Source organism: Alosa pseudoharengus, unplaced genomic scaffold (assembly GCF_046254945.1).
Source record: "Alosa pseudoharengus isolate Yale_2024_CS ecotype anadromous, Long Island Sound unplaced genomic scaffold, YU_APseudo_1.1 YU_APseudo_1.1_scf_7, whole genome shotgun sequence".
In the NCBI taxonomy this organism is placed as follows: Eukaryota; Metazoa; Chordata; class Actinopteri; order Clupeiformes; family Clupeidae; genus Alosa; species Alosa pseudoharengus.
Genome location: NW_027468859.1, coordinates 26,610,021 through 26,627,544, shown reverse-complemented (window position 1 = coordinate 26,627,544; position 17,524 = coordinate 26,610,021). Strand labels below are relative to the sequence as shown.

General features: G+C 42.8%; 1 protein-coding gene across 5 annotated transcripts; it reads right to left on the bottom strand.

The window, feature by feature from the left end:
• Positions 1–173: 173 nt before the first annotated feature.
• Positions 174–17,250, bottom strand: mia3 (MIA SH3 domain ER export factor 3). Of its 5 annotated transcripts, none has more exons than XM_076272470.1 (28): positions 17,102–17,250; positions 16,080–16,213; positions 15,753–15,839; positions 13,470–15,648; positions 12,872–13,171; positions 12,640–12,782; positions 10,154–10,285; positions 10,037–10,058; positions 9,856–9,944; positions 9,683–9,760; positions 9,485–9,595; positions 9,307–9,378; positions 9,105–9,209; positions 8,878–9,000; positions 8,111–8,210; positions 7,946–8,001; positions 7,743–7,833; positions 7,522–7,660; positions 7,010–7,172; positions 6,884–6,919; positions 6,627–6,694; positions 6,405–6,496; positions 6,007–6,030; positions 2,705–2,773; positions 2,541–2,581; positions 2,336–2,395; positions 1,500–1,800; positions 174–1,355 (listed from the first exon to the last, which is right to left on the bottom strand). In XM_076272470.1, the coding sequence occupies exons 1-28, from the start codon at positions 17,217–17,219 to the stop codon at positions 1,015–1,017; spliced, it is 5,274 nt and encodes a 1,757-aa protein (XP_076128585.1). In that variant the 5' UTR covers positions 17,220–17,250; the 3' UTR covers positions 174–1,014. The 5 variants fall into 5 exon arrangements, with proteins under 5 accessions (XP_076128585.1, XP_076128582.1, XP_076128583.1 ...); XM_076272467.1 differs by lacking the exon at positions 6,007–6,030 and adding an exon at positions 5,720–5,833; XM_076272468.1 differs by lacking the exon at positions 6,007–6,030 and adding an exon at positions 5,720–5,833 and having other exon boundaries at positions 12,640–12,758.
• Positions 17,251–17,524: the final 274 nt, after the last annotated feature.

Sequence of the window (17,524 nt, the reverse complement as noted above, 5' to 3'; positions counted from 1 at the left end):
CTGTATTACCCACGTGGGCACAGCCACCTCCAGATCAGTAAAACTACCAACACTTGCTGAGTGCTGTGTACTGCTTACTGTGTACCTGAGTTTCTGCACATTTGATGAAGCACTAACACAAGACGTTTGTTTCCTTGGCTGATTATGTGAAAGAGAACAATAGAGCAAATGTGTTTGCACAGGTGATTTGAATAATTTTATATACATCTACAGTCAAGGCAATATACAGGTATTTGTCAATATGACAGCATGTTGGTCTTCTCTCTTCGAAAAGAAATGACAGGAGCATTATAAAATCTCAACACAACAAAAATCTAAAACGAACATAAGCTGGCCATTAAATCAACATTGCAGATGCAAACATGTATATACTGTTTTGAATTTGCATTTTGATTGGAGCAGAAAATGCCGGTTTGAATTAAACTTTATATTAAAAAACAGACTATGTCTACATTAACAGAGGATTGTGTGTGGTACCTCGCATTACTTTATAACTTAGAAATCAGTGGACATATCAAAACTTGCATTTCATCACCACCAGATCTACACAGGGCACCTTGAAGTTCTTCACGTTTAAGCTTGAGGCTGGGGCAAGTGGACGATGCATAAAGTACAGCCTGGATCGAATAGTCTTTTTGTCCCTGCAATATCTAAGCATTTCCACAGGAAACCATATTTGTGAAAAACAAAACAAAAAAACAAAAGAAAAAAACTCACTTACTTTCAATGTGTCCTATGTTCTTAAAACCTCAAAAGAAAAAAGAAAACGTAGGCATACATTTAAAAATGTGTTATTGCACAATAGGCCACACTAAAGTAGCTGTCCACTCGTGCAATCATCCAGAGTGTTGCAAGTTTTAGAAATCCAAAACCACAGAGCTAGATCTGCCTTTTCATGATGCTTTAATTAAGTAAGTAATTTTTATGGGGTTTTGTGGTATGCTTAAGTCTGTTCCGAAACTAGACTTTCAAATCCAGCAGCGATGGGGCTGCTGGCTCGTGGTCAAGGGCCGGTCAAGGGTCGAGAACCATAGAGGCGGAATCCTGCTGGCCAGGAGCCTGCTGGGAGGAGTTGTCTGTTTTAGCGCTGCTGTCCAAGCGAACGTCTCCCTGGCTGTTCCTGATCTCAGGAGGAACGTAGCCATGGCCCGGGGGAGGGCCGCGGAAGTCCCGCTCGCCATGTGGAGGCGGCAGCGGCATCATGCCGGGATGCAGCATTGCACCAGGAGGTGGCATGGCTCCGGGTGGGGGCAACATGGCTCCGGGCGATGGGTGGCGTGGTGGGTAGGGGTAGTCTGGTCCATAAGCAGGTCCCATGGGTGGATAGTCGCGCATCGGTGGAGTAGGGCCTCGCACTAGAGAGAGAGAGACCATGAGATCCACGTAAGGCCTTCCTCATGATTAGGCCAACACAGAACGCACTTAACGGCCACACACACACACACACACACACACACACACACACACACACACACACACACACACACACACACACTTACTGAAAGGTGGAGGAAGAGGTCCGTAGGGAGGTCCAGACATGGGACCAGGTCTGGGTCCATAACCAGGTGGTCTGAAATGTGAATCCGAAAGAGGTGGTGGTGGTCCGAAGCGTGGTTCATGACCCATGGGTGCAGGGGACTTCATGGGCGGGTGCCCATTGGGTCTCATCATAGGAGGAGGCAAGCCGTTGGGTGGGGCAGGCCCCATGGGAGGGCGTCCGCCTGGAGGAGGCATGATGGGACCAGGGGAGTCCCTTATCGGAGACACAAGCAAGGACCCTGGGCCCTGAGACCTGGAGATCTGTAACAAACACACATACACAGATCGTTGACAATGAGGATTCAGATCCAGGGCTTCAAACTGCTGTACCCTTCTCAGGGGTCCGTGCCAATTCAACACCATTTAGACATGCAGACAACGTGAGAGAAACACACCATGTAGCCCATCACAGTGAGTAGAGTTAGACCTTCCCCATACAAAATCACACCCAGTCAGTCCAGACAGTGATCTTCAAAAAAAGTAAGATTTCAACAAAGCCTCAGCCCCCACAAGCCTTTAAGTCTTTGAGCACTTGCTTGTACAATTCAGGGGGCCAGAGGCTTTAATGAACAGAGAGAAAGCTGGGTGTGTAAATATGTGATTGTATACCATGTAAGACGATTTTCAAGCTCATTAGTTCGTCACGATTGCACAAGGGGAGTAAAAAGAATCTGTGGAACATGAAGCCAACCTTCGCCGATTTTATGTGGGTGCCGTGCACACCAGCCAGCCCACCCACACACACACACACCCCTCCACACAGATTGCGCCCCTTGGTCCAGCCCTTCATACTCACTGCATCGGGTGTCTCTGTGGAGGCCTCGGCCTCAGCCTCTACGGGCACTGGGGCTGTTTGCTACAGGCCAAACAGTCCCCAAGGAAACAACAGGAAAGATACCATCACTATGACTGAGTGAGCGCCCAGACTGTTTACTAAAACACAAACCAGCCCCCCTTCCAAGACCTGTCACAGACATAACTATCAGGAAACCAGTACTCACCGATCCATCAGTCGGAGACGAGGTGCGTGGAGCATACATGTCTGCAGAGAGAAAACGGGGACTTTTAAAAGGTGACACAGGACGTGACATCACTGCTTAAAGTAGTAACAATGTCCATGTGATGACAGGATGGGAATAGGAAACAGGAGTGATGGGATACGTACCATGTCGAGGAGGCGGCGCGTAGCCGTGGTCGGCATAACGTCCGTGAGGATCAGAGGGGGGTCGAGGTCCTGGTAGAGAAATTCGATTTAGGATTCATGTCTCTCCAGCACAAACCAATAACATGTTCCTTGTTTTGACTTGGGCGTCACAATGTTACCATGTCACGTGCATGCACACACACGCAGTTACAGAGACGGCACATGCACGCATCAGGGTCATTCCGTGTCAAATCACCCACTCCCAAAAAATCTGAAAAAAATCACAGGTGTTTGTAGACCAAACCTATGCATAAATCTTAAATAGTATATCTGTATCACTAATGGTTCCAAAACTACAGCCCTTTGAAGTTTCAAGTCATTTTAAGCATCGTGGTGAACAATCCTTTTTGTTCAACTTCCAACATTATTGGCTGTTTTGGTATTTCACACACATTAGTGAAACTATGTGAATAGAAGTACATTTTCCTGTTGAATTAAACAATCCAATCAAATCAGGTGTATCTTGTGTAATTCCCCCTCTGCAAAGCTCTGAAAATGGCTATAAATTCATTATGTGAAAAAACATCACCACCTTTGAGGGCTTCTCATTCAAAAAGTATGTGACACTAATTTATCAGATTTTTTTCCCACTCATGTATGGATTATAAGGTCATGTCCATGCATTAACTTTGGTTGTTAACATTATCATATTGTCAGAGCATTTTTATTAAATTGGGCTTGATTTTCAAAAAGCCCGTTTTCATCTTCTCATTTCACCACGTGGACAGTTAACATGATTTTTTTTAATTTTACCATATATCATTCTGTATATGAGGATCATCTGCCCAAAATTTGGGCTTGTTGCTGAGTTTCTTCATTGAGATAAGATTTTTTACAAATATTGTCTATAAATCCACTGAATTTGTACTTTATCTGCAGTACCACTTTGCCCCACATGTGGTGCTCTTTTAATACAATGGAAGTCAATGGAAGAGTATAAGTCACTTGTTTGCTGCACATATCCAATCTAAACACACAGTTTATGGTTCATAGTTGAATTGGTCCAAATAATTATTGCAACATGAACAACATACTACTCATACATACATCTTATTTAGAGAAAATAAACTGATCAAGTAAATTATACACACATAAGTAAGAGTAAGAGAGTCACTTGTTTGCTGCACATATCCAATCTAAACACACAGTTTATGGTTCATATGGTTCAAGTAAAAAGGAGTTTCTAAAATTCAGTGCATTGTCAGATGCAGAAAAAGATTTATCATCTTTTTACAAATGCCTCTTGGATCCACGAGTCCTCAAACCTTGTTATGAATACTTGTGATGGAAACACACATGGTCATCTTCATTAAGTGAAATACCTTGATGAACTGAATTTTAGAAACCCATTGTTTCTTGAATATGTTCCAACTTCTTTCCCAGATCACATGGAGACAAAGCACTGATCTCCATCTTGATGCTCTTTGTCTATGTAGGACTGCATCCCATGCATATGACGATGGATATAGACTTTGCCTAACCAGCTGGCTAGTAATTATTAAAGTGCTCACATAGGCACTGATAGGTTGAAGCTGGTGTAGAAAACTCATTACAAAGATGGTAAATATGCTAAATCCTCTTGCTGCATATATGATGACCAGTCAGTCTTATGTGTGTATAATTTACTTGATCAGTTTATTTTCTCTAAATAAGATGTATGTATGAGTAGTATGTTGTTCATGTTGCAATAATTATTTGGACCAATTCAACTATGAACCATAAACTGTGTGTTTAGATTGGATATGTGCAGCAAACAAGTGACTTATACTCTTCCATTGACTTCCATTGTATTAAAAGAGCACCACATGTGGTGCAAAGTGGTACTGCAGATCCAGTACAAATTCAGTGGATTTATAGACAATATTTGTAAAAAATCTTATCTCAATGAAGAAACTCAGCAACAAGCCCAACTTTTGGGCAGATGATCCTCACATACAGAATGATATATGGTAAAATTAAAAAAAATCCTGTTAACTGTCCACGTGGTGAAATGAGAAGATGAAAACAGGCTTTTTGAAAATCAAGCCCAATTTTAAAAAAATGCTCTGAAAATATGAAAATGATAACAACCAAAGTTAATGCATGGACAGGACCTTATAATACATATATGTGTAGGGAAAAAATCTGATTAATTTGTGTCACATACTTTTTGAATGAGAAGCCCTCAAAGGTGATGATGTCTTTTCACATTATGAATTTATAGCCATTTTCAGAGCTTTGCAGAGGGGAAAGTATACAAGATACGTCTGATCTGATTGGATTTTTTAATTCAACAGGAAAATGTACTTCTATTCACATAGTTTTAACTAATAGTGTGAAATACCAAAAGAGCCAATAATGCTGTAAGTTGAACAAAAAGGATTGTTCACCACAATGCTTAAAATGACTTGAAGTTTCAAAGGGCTGTATTTTTGCAACGATTAGTTATACAGATATACTATTTAAGATCTATGCATGGATTTGGTCTACAAACACCTGTGGTTTTTTTCAGATTTTTTGGGAGAGGGTCACCTGCCAAATTGCGCTGAAATTGGGTGATTTCACACGGAATGACCCATCACTAATCCCAGAATCCCACACGGAACATGAAAGCAAACACAAGCATCAGATCTGGGCGGAGAGACTGACGAAGACAGGAAGTAGGTAGAGGATAGGCCTCTCCAACCCGCTGTCATGGATAGAGAATCATAAGGGAGAGAAAGGAGACATGGAGACAGAAGGGACAAAAAGAGCACACAGGAAGGAATGGCCCAGGTTCATACCGCCTCTAGTGAAAGTTGAGTAGAGAACAGGAGGGAATGAATCCTGGGAGGAATCGAAAGGAAAGTGGGACAGTGGAAGTAATGAATGGACAGAATATGGAAGAGGTGCAGCAGGGGTGACATCGTCGTGGGAAAAAGGGAGGCGAGGAGGGCCGCAGGAGAGTGGAGGACTGAGGGGTCGGTGCCAAGACTCCACCGCGAGGACGGAACTCACCTAGGGGCTCGCTCCGTCGTCCCACTGGGGCGGAGGGGGGGCGGCCGGGGCCATCGATCATTGGAGGGGGGGAGGGGGCACCCCCACTTACAGGAGAGGGCCCGTACGAGTCTCCTGTTTGAACCAGATTAATCATGCAATTCAACTGCCAAAGGCAACAAACACACACACACACACACACACCTTGCTACTCGTAATGCCACTCCACACCAGGCCAAAGTTTCGGTTAAATGTGTGTGATAAAAAGAGGCAGGGATCACAAATGCAAGTACACAAAGCCCATTTACCTGGTTCGTTCTCTGCACTATCAACTAAAAACAATAACAATAATCAACTAGATTGCAACATGACATGTTTTTGCTACACCCAGGAGTGTAGCAAACAAACATCTCATACAATACAGCTATGAAAGGGTGCAAAGTGTGCAAGGGTGCAATCAAAACACTTGAATCAAACATATCTCTACTAATGTAAAGCTTTATGAACCTATGCATATAGAGATTGAGAATGTGTCATCGTGGCATTCTCCCATTGGTGAACGCAAAGCATTTTGGGGATCCGCGGCAATCCATGCCCATGTAAAGCAATGTAAACTGCCAAACGTACCCATAATCTTGGTCACGTGTCTTAGCAATCTCTATTCATATGTGCGTGTGTATGTCTCTTGCAGGCACATGAATCTTACCTCCTCTCCTCAGCGCGTGATCAGCATGGACAGATGTGGGCTTTGGTAGGTTCCTGTACTTCTCATGGATCTTCTCCTCCGTAACCTGCAGACTGCGTTAAAATTTGGCATTTAGTTAGGTCAGCCAAGCAGGGTGCTTCTCAGATGACCAGATCACATCTCTAACACAGACACACTTACACACACACACACACACACACACACACACGGGGGGGTACTCACCTCTGGCGGAGGCGAGCCGACTCACGTTTCTCCTCAGTCAGAGCTCGTTCAGCTGCTCGAGCGGCCAACTGTAGGCCCAAAAAGAGAGCCATTTCAGTACACAGGAAAGAAACAAAACCAAACACACCGTTCTACTGGCATAAAATCACTCATAGGTAAAGGATAATCTCTATGGTTTCTCACAAGAGTTCTAGTTTGAACTGGTTCCAATACATCTATGAACTTATCAAGTTGAGTATCATTTCCTACATTCTTACCCAGTTGTCATGGGACTTCTTCTCGAGTGAGGCAATCTGTGGTTAGGAAGAAGACAATTTACATGTAAGTGAATCTTACTAGAATCTAACTAATCTAGAAACAGTTGACCAGAACCAAGAGCTAACCAGATTCTTGTTGAACCGCTCCGTTTTCTCCATCTCCTCCTCAATCTCCTGGATGCGTCGCTTGTGGATCTCCACTTCCTCTGCTGCTTGGAGGGTCTTTTTGTCGACCTCGGACAGCTTGCTCTCCTTCTCCTTCCTGTCGAGCTCCTCCCGAGTCAACTTCCTGAGAGACGAGAGATGCGCGAGCTTAACACTACCGCTCACTGACTGACTCAAGTTGCAGGGACAAAGCCCAACACAACGCTGAAAAACATAACCCTACGACACCATTCAATCGCACTGCTTCAATTGGTTAGAATGCTCGAAATGTTCCAATAGTATGCTACACTGATACTGATGAGCGCCATGTTAAACCCAGAAGACCAACTCGAATCTACACTCTGCACTTATCTAGCATAAAGAAAATGGTGTCAATAGCTCCACTGCTTAACTGTAGCAGTAGAAATTGGAAAATGTGCCACTTCGGTCACTGTTTCGGTCACTGTCGGTGTGTTCCTGGTGGTTTAACTCACTGGTGCAAAGCGCTCTCCTTCTGCTGGTACATCTCACTCATGATCTCGAGCTTCTGCTCCAAAGTCTTGTGCTGGTTCTCCAGTTGGCTCTTGTCACTCTCCAGCTCAGAACGGTCGTGTTCAAGCTTCTGGACTTGTTCTGGAGGGACAGTTGAGAACAGTGTCGTCAGTGTCATTAATGGACTTAAATTCTAAGATGTTCTAACGTGTGCAGCATTTACCCTCAAGATTCTGCCTGATCTTCTCTTCCTCGAGCAGCTTAGCCATGAAGCGGTTTCGCTCATCCTCAATAACAGAGAGAGTGGCTTTGACCTGCACATGTTGTAAATTTAGAATATTAGCACAACAATTATAAACTGCCTTGGAGAGTAAAGTATTCAAAAATGATGCTCTGCTACCATGCTAGCAAAGACTTGACGCTTACCCTTGAGACATCCATCATCTGTTTGATGTGAGCCCTCATGGTCTCATTCCTCTTGGCTGAAAATAAATCATGGCAATTGAAATGATGCTGACACAACAATTATGGCTGGTATTGTTTACACTGCATAGTAATGCAGTAATAGTGGTTCATGGCAAAGCAACCTACCAGCGGTGGTATCGCCATTCGCCAAACCCTTGTCACCATGAGAATCGTCAGCCTCGAGAGCCTCCAGAGATCTCAGCTCAGCAATACAGTCAGTCATAATCTACGCAAGGCAGTACAGGAGAACAGGTTCTTTCACATATGCCATCACTGTTGTAGGAGACTGTCTCTAGCTGTACCCCTAATAGCACCATTAGTTCTGGATGAAAACTAGCATTAGCATTAGCGTCAACCCATGGTGTAAAGAAGCATTAGCACCAGCATGGGAACCAGCCCTCCACTAATCACTGCCGTTTTCTCCCACCCCAAGGAAGCCAGCCTGAGTTGGCAGCCTTATCGCTAGGCAATGTGAAAAAAACTAATAAAAAAGAATGATCAACCATTCAGATAAAACTATAGTTGAGTTGCAATCAACCAGCACTCTAAGAGGGGCAGCATGTTATCAGTGTCCATCTTGTGTTGTGTTGTGTTGAGTTCACTATTAGCAACAGTCATAGATGGTGGAGATTAGGAGTTTTAAATTACCACTTAAAAAAACCAGCTTTAAAGTAAAACTGACTGCAGACCAACACCAACACAAGCTGCGTGGGCTACGATGGGGAAGAGGTTTTATGACTTTCAACAAAGAACATTTTTAAATGTGTGTTAAGAAAGAGAGCGTGTCACTGTTGCAAATGTTGCCCACTAACCCTGAGACTGAGAAATATCAGCTCTTGCAGAGGGCAAGGATACATCTACTTTAGCTTAACATTTGGAAGCAATCCACTTACATCAATCTCGTTTTCCTTATGTGCCAGAGCATCTTCCAGTTCTTTCTGGGTTCTCTGGAAGACCCTGATCTTCTCATTCAGGTCTTTGTGCTTCGCTTCCCATTCCTTGAGGTCCCGTTGCAGCTACAAAGACGGAAGGAAAAGACAGTGAGACACACACAAGGAAAATAGGAAACTATAGCAAACTATCTGCAGAAAAGGCACTCTGCCGTCTACAGTCAACTTACAGAGTTCTTCAGCTCTTTTAATTTGTTATTTTCTTTCTCAGAGGCCTTCATCTCTGCTTTCAAGGCATCCTCTCGGAGCTTTGACTCATCCATGAGAATCTGGACCTAAAAGCACATACACAATTATTGAAAAACTGGATAACACACAAGTCACAGTAAACACTTTAGGCAGGTGAACAGAGTGGGCAGTTGTGAGACAAACCTTTGCCAGCTCTTTCTGGTACGACGTGATGCTCTGCTGCAGTGACTCCACTGTCTGGTTGGACTTTGAAAGCTGTTGTTGTTTGATGAGAGAGACAAAGGGAGCATTCAGCATGTGCTGCACAGTTACAGGTTGCAGAAAGTCTTGCTTTGGAGCGTTTGGACACAGACAGACTTACCGTGTCCTTCATGCCCTGCATCCTCTTTTGCTCCACATCAAGCGTCTGGTCCTGCGTCTTCATTTTCTCTGTCAAGACTTTTTGTTGTTCATTCACTTCTTTCAACATTTTCTGAAAGGGATATCAAAATCTGATGTTATAAATGACCCCTCAACTGAATGACATCATTATTAGTACTACTGTTGTTGTTGTTGTTACCTTTAACTCTTTATTTTCCTGCAGTAATGATTTTTGGGATTTTTCTGAATCCTTTAGACGTTTTTCCCATTCTATTGCCTAGAGAAAGAGAATCACCGGCATGAATAAAAAAAATACTGAATGACAGTGATGTATCAGCTTGCAGAGGGGGAAAGAACCATTTTACGACATACCTGCTTTTTCAATTCAGCCATTTTGATCGCGGTCTCAGATTTTTCATTAAACATTTTCTTTATTCTTTCTGACAGTTGTTTTTCTGTTACTGGATTGGTAAGATGCAACAAACAAATAAACATATGCATAAAAAGAAAAATCAGAGCCACAATATCATTGACAAGTGGATGCAAAACTCACTTTGGTATCTTCTGCTTCTTACCTACAAAACAAATACGGAACACACATTAACATCAAACAACAAAACACAACATATTTTTAAATGAAGTATACATAACCAGTTTAAAGACTCATTACAGCAAGAATGGTCTTCCAGAAAAACGCAATAAGCGTGAGAATTCCCACTGCCACTGTGACCAGTACAGGCTCCCAGGGAAGTCCGTGGAAATTTGGGCCTGGCCTCCACTCCTCGGGCAGGGTAGCTACAATCTGGGTACACAAAAGGACACATACACCTTCAGGATTGGTTACAATTCATTTGATGAGATCAGCAACATTTCCTCTAATCAGCCCTGAAGTAAAGATGAATGAAATAACTGCAAAGCTGAGCTTTACACCAGACCCCCCCCCCCCCTGCACACTGCCTCTAAACTTTTTAAAAACACTTGAGCTGATGAAACCCTGTTCCACAACTCTGTCTCTTCATACTGGACTTTTACCCCTGCATGTGTGTAAGGGTACAACCAACAGGAATGCACTATACCATAGGCCACCAACCAACAATATTAGTAACTGTGGATTAGACCCTGTAGCCTTCAAATGCTGCTTTGTTACCGCGGGCTTCATCATACTTGTAGAGGATTTAGTGTGCACCATATTGCACCACAAAAACCCTGTCTCACCGAGCTATACAAGGAGGAAAGTAAATACACCAGCCTTTGAAGGATTACAAAATAACAAAAACAGATAATACCCTCACCAAGCTGTTTCTGGTGTTCTTAGATAACACAGAATGCATGCTCCACGGGATGAGGAAATTGAAAACGTAACTTATCGTTAGCTAACGTTAAATGAGAATGGGCTAAGAATTTGCGATCAGAGTTTGCAACATCAGACGCCATTGTCCGTCGGCCATTGTACAGTTAAATGAAATAATTCGGCATCTAATTCTGCAATATCAACAAAGCAACCCAATTAATTAACTAACGTTAGCAACTGAGCAGAGCACTAGTCTCATGTTTTCACTTAGCTAGCTAAATTACAGCTTAGGTTGTTAACCCTGTAGGAGAGGGTAGCTAACTTGGTCAAACTAACAGACACCGCACTTACACCTACTCCTACAATTAACGTGAACGATACCGGTAATATAACACCTAAACGTAGCTTATTATTAATCGGTAGCAAGGGCATACTTACATCTTTCAGTCCTGATAGAAATACCACGTAAAATGCTGACAACTCTTCCAGTCCAGGTAAAAGAGAGGCAACACTTCCCTCCACAGCCATAGCTAACGTTACCGTTATCCGATGTGGCAGCTAAACTCAGCAACTTAGACTATCAGCTTGCATAAGCAAAATCGTTTTGACACTGCCAAATTTAAGTTAATTTCCTTCCCCTACCAGTATTGCGGAACAATGCAGAGAATACTGTACACCTGATGCCAAATATTTGCAAAAGCCGAAAGACGTAACGTCAGCTATCAAGCTAACAGCAAAATGTCAAACTAGCATGTTAGCCAGCAAGCTACAAAACAACACATCAGACTCTAACACCAGGCTATCAAAATCATCTATATACTTGAATTTAGCTGTATACTTCTAGTAATACAATGATCGTTTCCGTTGAGTGTCAGTCAATAAGCGAATGTTCTGATGTGACAAACAACAGTGCTGCAACTGGATACACTGAACTTCAGCCTACTCTCTTGAACACGTCAACAATCTTTAACCCCGCTTTAACCTCACTAGCCTTTCACGTCACATAACGCGCGACAGAGACTTTGCTGCCTATGGATTAAAAATAGTATTCAAAGTAGCCTCAAATTCCAATGCCAGTGTGCACAGTATGAGCATAGTATAATTTATTTCCATTGAGTAGGCAGTGTATTTTCATTCATAACATCAAAGCCATCACAGCACATTAAACTACTACAGCTGATAATATACACAGGGCAATTTTGCCAATATTGTGGGGAAGTTTCCTGACTATTATAATTCTGCCATGTTTCCATTGATACTGTAAAACGTTATTCTTTCTTCCTGATGCCCTTTAATCACCAGTAGGCAAACGATCATGACCATCCAATCAGAACACAAGCAACCAGACATAGCACAAAAAGTAGCCATATATTTTTTCACACAAACATACGGGTATTTGTGGGCGTTTTTGGGAGGTAACCAGGTACGCCATGCTGTTGGACGTGCAAACAAACGCTGCATCGCCATTGAGATCACATAATAATGAGCTGCCTCAAGGGTTATAAATGTATTTTGCCGTGTTTAGTTGTATAATGAAAGCACAGCTTTTATAGCCATCCATGCGTGTTCACTTCTGGCTCCTTGGCTATGAATTTGGTAACTATAGTGGAATATTTGACATCTTTAGAACACTATCGGAAGTGTCAAATGTTGAGTTACTCGTTTAGATTTTTGACGTTAATCACTCCTATGATGTTTTGCTATTGTCTATCCAAAGTAAAATGCCTGTTTCGAAGTTAACTGAGGGTCAAATCAACCAAAACTCTGATTGTTTGCACCTCCAAGTGGTGTGTGACGTAGGTCTGTGACACAAGTTTGTGTGAAAGAATATAATCAAGAAACCACAAACCATGATTTTCACTCACCATTTCGGCATACTGTCCAATATACTGCCAATATTGGGAAATAAACTGTAGAGTGCTCCGCATTTCAGAAAAAACTGACGTGGAACTGGTATCACTTTTAGGTCCGTCTTCCTGGAAATCTGAAACGTGGCGGTCAATTGAACCTACAAATGTTTGCACAGAAACAGCTATTTTTAACCTATATTTTAACCAGAAGCAACATCATACAATTTCAAAGTGTCTAGTCACCAACCTGAGGGCGGACGTTCCACCTCCCATGGTACGCCAAATTCCACATCCAAAGGATTTTCCAAAATAGCCTGTGGACCTATCTGGATTTCGTCTGGTTCCTTGGGGCTTGCCTGGCTGTCTTTGTTTCTATGGCCCCCATCCTCCTCAATGTCCAAGTCTGGACTGTGAGGCAGGTTGCCATGGGTGCTTGGTTCTGATGTGTGTTGGTGTTCCACTTTGCCAATGTCACTGGGTTCATTAGGTTCCGTCACAGTGAAGTTGTTCACAGAGTCGTCCACAACCTCGTGCAGATCTGCTTCCTCTGCAAAAAAACACACTCACAATCAGCTGGTGACATTTATACACTTATGATACTGTTCATATGCATGCAGACAGATGCATGCTTGCACCCCTCCACCTCCACACACGTACATACATGCATGCATGCATGCACAAACACACACACACACACATACACAATAACACACTCCTAACCTTTGACACATTGGACATGGTTCATTTTTAGGATACACAGGAATTACAAAATGTAAATGAAAATAAATGTGTAACGTCAGTAGCAGGACGGTTAATATCTTTAGGATAATGTGTATATATCTAACCTGTGACAGGTTCATATTGAGGCTTAGCGACCAGCGGCACACTGTCGCTCACTGTGGAGTACTTCTGTCTCAAGGTGAATGCCAGCTCCTGGAAGTCATCCAGAATGGCAGCCTCTTCGTCAAACATGCTAGCTTCCATCTCCTTCTGGTTTCTGTGTTCTCGGCTGTCCAGCATCTTTTCGATCTCGTCCAGGATGGAGGTCTCAGAAGTCTCAAGGATAGCCTCTAGGGTCCTCTCAATGTCCTCGCTGCTGTCTGTCGGAGACAACCTGACAGACTTCAGCTCCTGCTCGAGATCCTGAAACATGGCCTCAATCCGGATCAAGTGTTTCAAACTTAGAAATTTCTGGAAACGTTCCATTTCTTGGTCTTTGAAGTGGTCCCTGATCAGAGTTAATCTGAGAACACTGTCACTGTATTCTGGCTCATCTGGAATAGTAGTGGAACTCTCAGGATCTGTAGTGTCAGTTATGTTTTCTGCATCACTCATACTACTTGATGATTCATCACTGGTTATGTTTTCCGCACCACTGATACTACTTGATGATTCATCAGTGGGTGGTACTTCTGTAGTTCTGGCGTCCGGCTCTACAGGGCTGGGAGCCGGTGGTGACAGCACAGCGTCTGGCACGGCTTCAGCTTCCACAGCCTCGCGGGTCAAGTCCCCTTTCTCACCTTCCTCCTGTGTGTCGGCAAAGTTTGACAGCATAGCGTTCTCATCTTCAAGCAATTCTTCATGATACGAATCTTCTTCCAGATCTTTTGGTTCCTCTTTGTCTTCAGTTTGGAGATGTGTAGGTTCAGTGGCCCAAGAATCAACAATACCAGATAATTCCTTTTTAGCCTTGGCTATCTGCTCTATGGTTTCGCTGTCATATTTGAGCTCTGTTATTTTATCTTCAGATTGGTGATGTGCAGGTTCAGTTGCCCAAGAATCAACAATACCAGTTAATTCCGTTTTAGCCTTGGCTATCTGCTCTGTGGTTTCGCTGTCGTATTTGAGCTCTGTAATTTGATTAGAACTTTTAGGCTCTCCTGAACTCTCTGAAGGTACATCCTTGGGCTGCTCAGGTGAATGAGTGGGGCCAGTTGTCTCATCGTCTTCCATTTCATCATCTTGAGAAAACGGTCCCTCTTCCCCAAAAAGGGATTCACCACCTTCTTCAAAGATCAAGTCATCATTCAGTGGTTTTTCATCTCCTGGTTTATCTGGCTTGGGGACTTCAGCATCAACCAGAGATCGATCTTTTGGTTCCGCTTTATTTTCAGATGGCTGGTGTACATGCTTAATGCCCCTAGAATCAACAATACCTGTTAACTCTTTTTTAGCCTTGGTTAACTGTTCAATGATTTTTCGTTTTACCTCTGTAACCTTATCCTGATCAGAACTTTTAGCCTCTGTTGAATTCTCTGAAGGTGCCTCACTGGGCTGCATAGGTGATTGAATGAATGCAGTTTTCTCATTTTCTTCCAATTTATCATCATCTTGAGAAGACGGTGCCTCCTCAGTCAACTGATCAAGTGCGTCTTCCCCAAAAATGGATTCACCTCCTTCTTCAAAGACCAAGTCATCGTCCAATGGTTCAGCATCACCTGGAACATCGGGGTTAGGATCCTCTGGATCAAGTGTAGAACCATCTTTTGGTTCCTTTTCATCCTCGAATAATTGGTGTACATGCTCAGTGCTCCAAGAATCAACAATACCATTTAACTCCTTTTTTGCTTTGGCTATCTGTTTAGTGCTTTCTATGTCTGGTTTCAGCACTGTAACCTTATCAGAACTTTCAGCCTCTGCTGAATTCTCTGAGTGAACATTGGTATCATCCTTTGGGTTCTCTTCCTCGTCCTGCTCTGCCATAGATGTTTCAGATGTATTGGCCGCCTCCTCATCATCTGAAAAAGACGTGTCGCTGGGACCCAGTGACAGTTCCTCTGGATCAGGCTCCCTCAGAAAGTGCTCACTTTCCTCCTCTACAATGTCACCCCGGTCTCTCTCTGGTGGCGTGTCATCTTGAGATGACACCACTTCTTCCGTTACTGTCGGTGTGTCTTCGATTTCAGTAGATTCAACAGATGCATCCTCACTCGCCGCTTGCGACTCAGTATAGCTCAACAACTGGTCTATATTGTAACTTTCAAACTTATCCAGGCCAGAATCAAAACAAACAAAATCAGTTTCCTAGAATAAGAGGTCAGAATGTTACAAATAGTTGCCATGCACACAGAAAATGCAACACAACTGAAAACTGAAAGCATTTGGGCACATTGCATCATCCACCATACCTCAGCAGAAACTTCTATTTCCTTTTCAGTGTATATGTGGTTAATGGTGAGCAGCTCCTTAGGGAAATAGCCAAAACGACTACCCACCTATGGAACACAAAATCCAGATATACGAGAAGAAAACACAACCATGTTCTTAGACATATCAACCCTGACTAGTGTTATTGCTAACTTTTTAGGTCATTTTTATTAACACAAATTCAACATTGACTGTGAAGAGCAATACAAATTTAGCTAAAACATAATGCATTGCAAAACTCTGCCAAAGGCATTCGAAACTGCAAAACTTTGCAACAAGCTAAGAGGTAATGATTAACTTATACTTACACTTCCTGCCCACACATCCGACCTCTGTCCTGAGAGTTTATAGTACACATATATTGTCTCCCCCTTCTTGAAAGATAGGAACCTACAGTCCGGTCCGGAGAAGTCATTTGAGGCTTTCCCCCGACAAAGAAGCACTGAGGAAAGAAAACATTCGGAGGTTGACACAATAATGTTCCAGATCACAGACGAAAATTAAGCATCCAGTGAAAGGTAAGTAACATCTTGATGACAACTTGTTTATGGTTATGGGATTTTGCAGACGCCTTATGTCTCTGTAAACTAAGGCCAACGCCGCATCAAGTGAAAATGACAACGTATTTATCAAATACTTTGCTTCTTGGAGCATGAGGGTAACGACCCCACCAGCATGTACCGTGCCGGACAGTAACCTCAGGTTTATGGACAGTTGGGAATGAAACAATATTTAGACGTCGGGTTATCATATAGACCTAATAGAGATAAATCTACTCAAACGACTACCTAACGCTGTGAAACATGGTAACCTTAGCCAACATGCTACTCTGTTACCCAACTACTGTCAACTAAGCCCGTTTGCCCTCCTGGTTAACGATTGCCTAGGGCACATCACAGGTGAGCCGTGCGTGTAAATAGCAACGTCAGCTACCTGAACCACGGCGAAAAATGAAGCTTATCTGACCTAACGTATTATCTGATCTAACGTATTAGCAGAGCTTGCAACAGCTAATGGTAGTTAGCAAGCGTGCTAACGAAATAGCTTGCGAACTTCCAAGTGTCCCTGCTAGCTAGCGAGCGACTACGACATTGGATTCCAAATAAATGTTAACGTTTTGTCACGCTCTTTTTTTTTACACAACTAGCGTTATTACTGTGGTGAAAGTGCATATCAGCTGTAATACCCACAAGTCAAAAGTTATTCCGTAACCTGACCTAGAAGGGCTCATCTAGAACTAGGATAAGGTGGGGGAGATAACGTTGGCTAGATTTCCAACCGGTGTTGTTTTGGATTCCAAAGTTTACGGCACGCGACAGGAAATACTCACTACTGCATTCGTCGTCGGCACATCGTTTGAAGTCCGAAAACCTTCTATCAAGACTGCCATGTGAAATAAATATTAGGAATAAAATAAAGGAAAATAACTGTGAAACGACTGTAGCCATAGTGGTTGGCTTGACTATGGCTGGATTCTGCCTGAGCATGGGCAGATCTAGTCGACACGTCAGCAAATCCGCATAACTAGCGGATAGTATGCAGGATGTTCCTGGAGCGTGGAATCAAATAACAAAAACGTACAGATCATTTAAAGTGGTACTACCATGATATTACACTAATCGTTCTATGTCTGCTTCTAGTCTTTATTATTGTCCCTGAGAAATAAATAAAGTTTTCTGAATAGCAATGAATTTACTTTTGAGTTTAATTTTCTATTTTACATCATGCCTGAAGGTGCATATTACAGATTGAA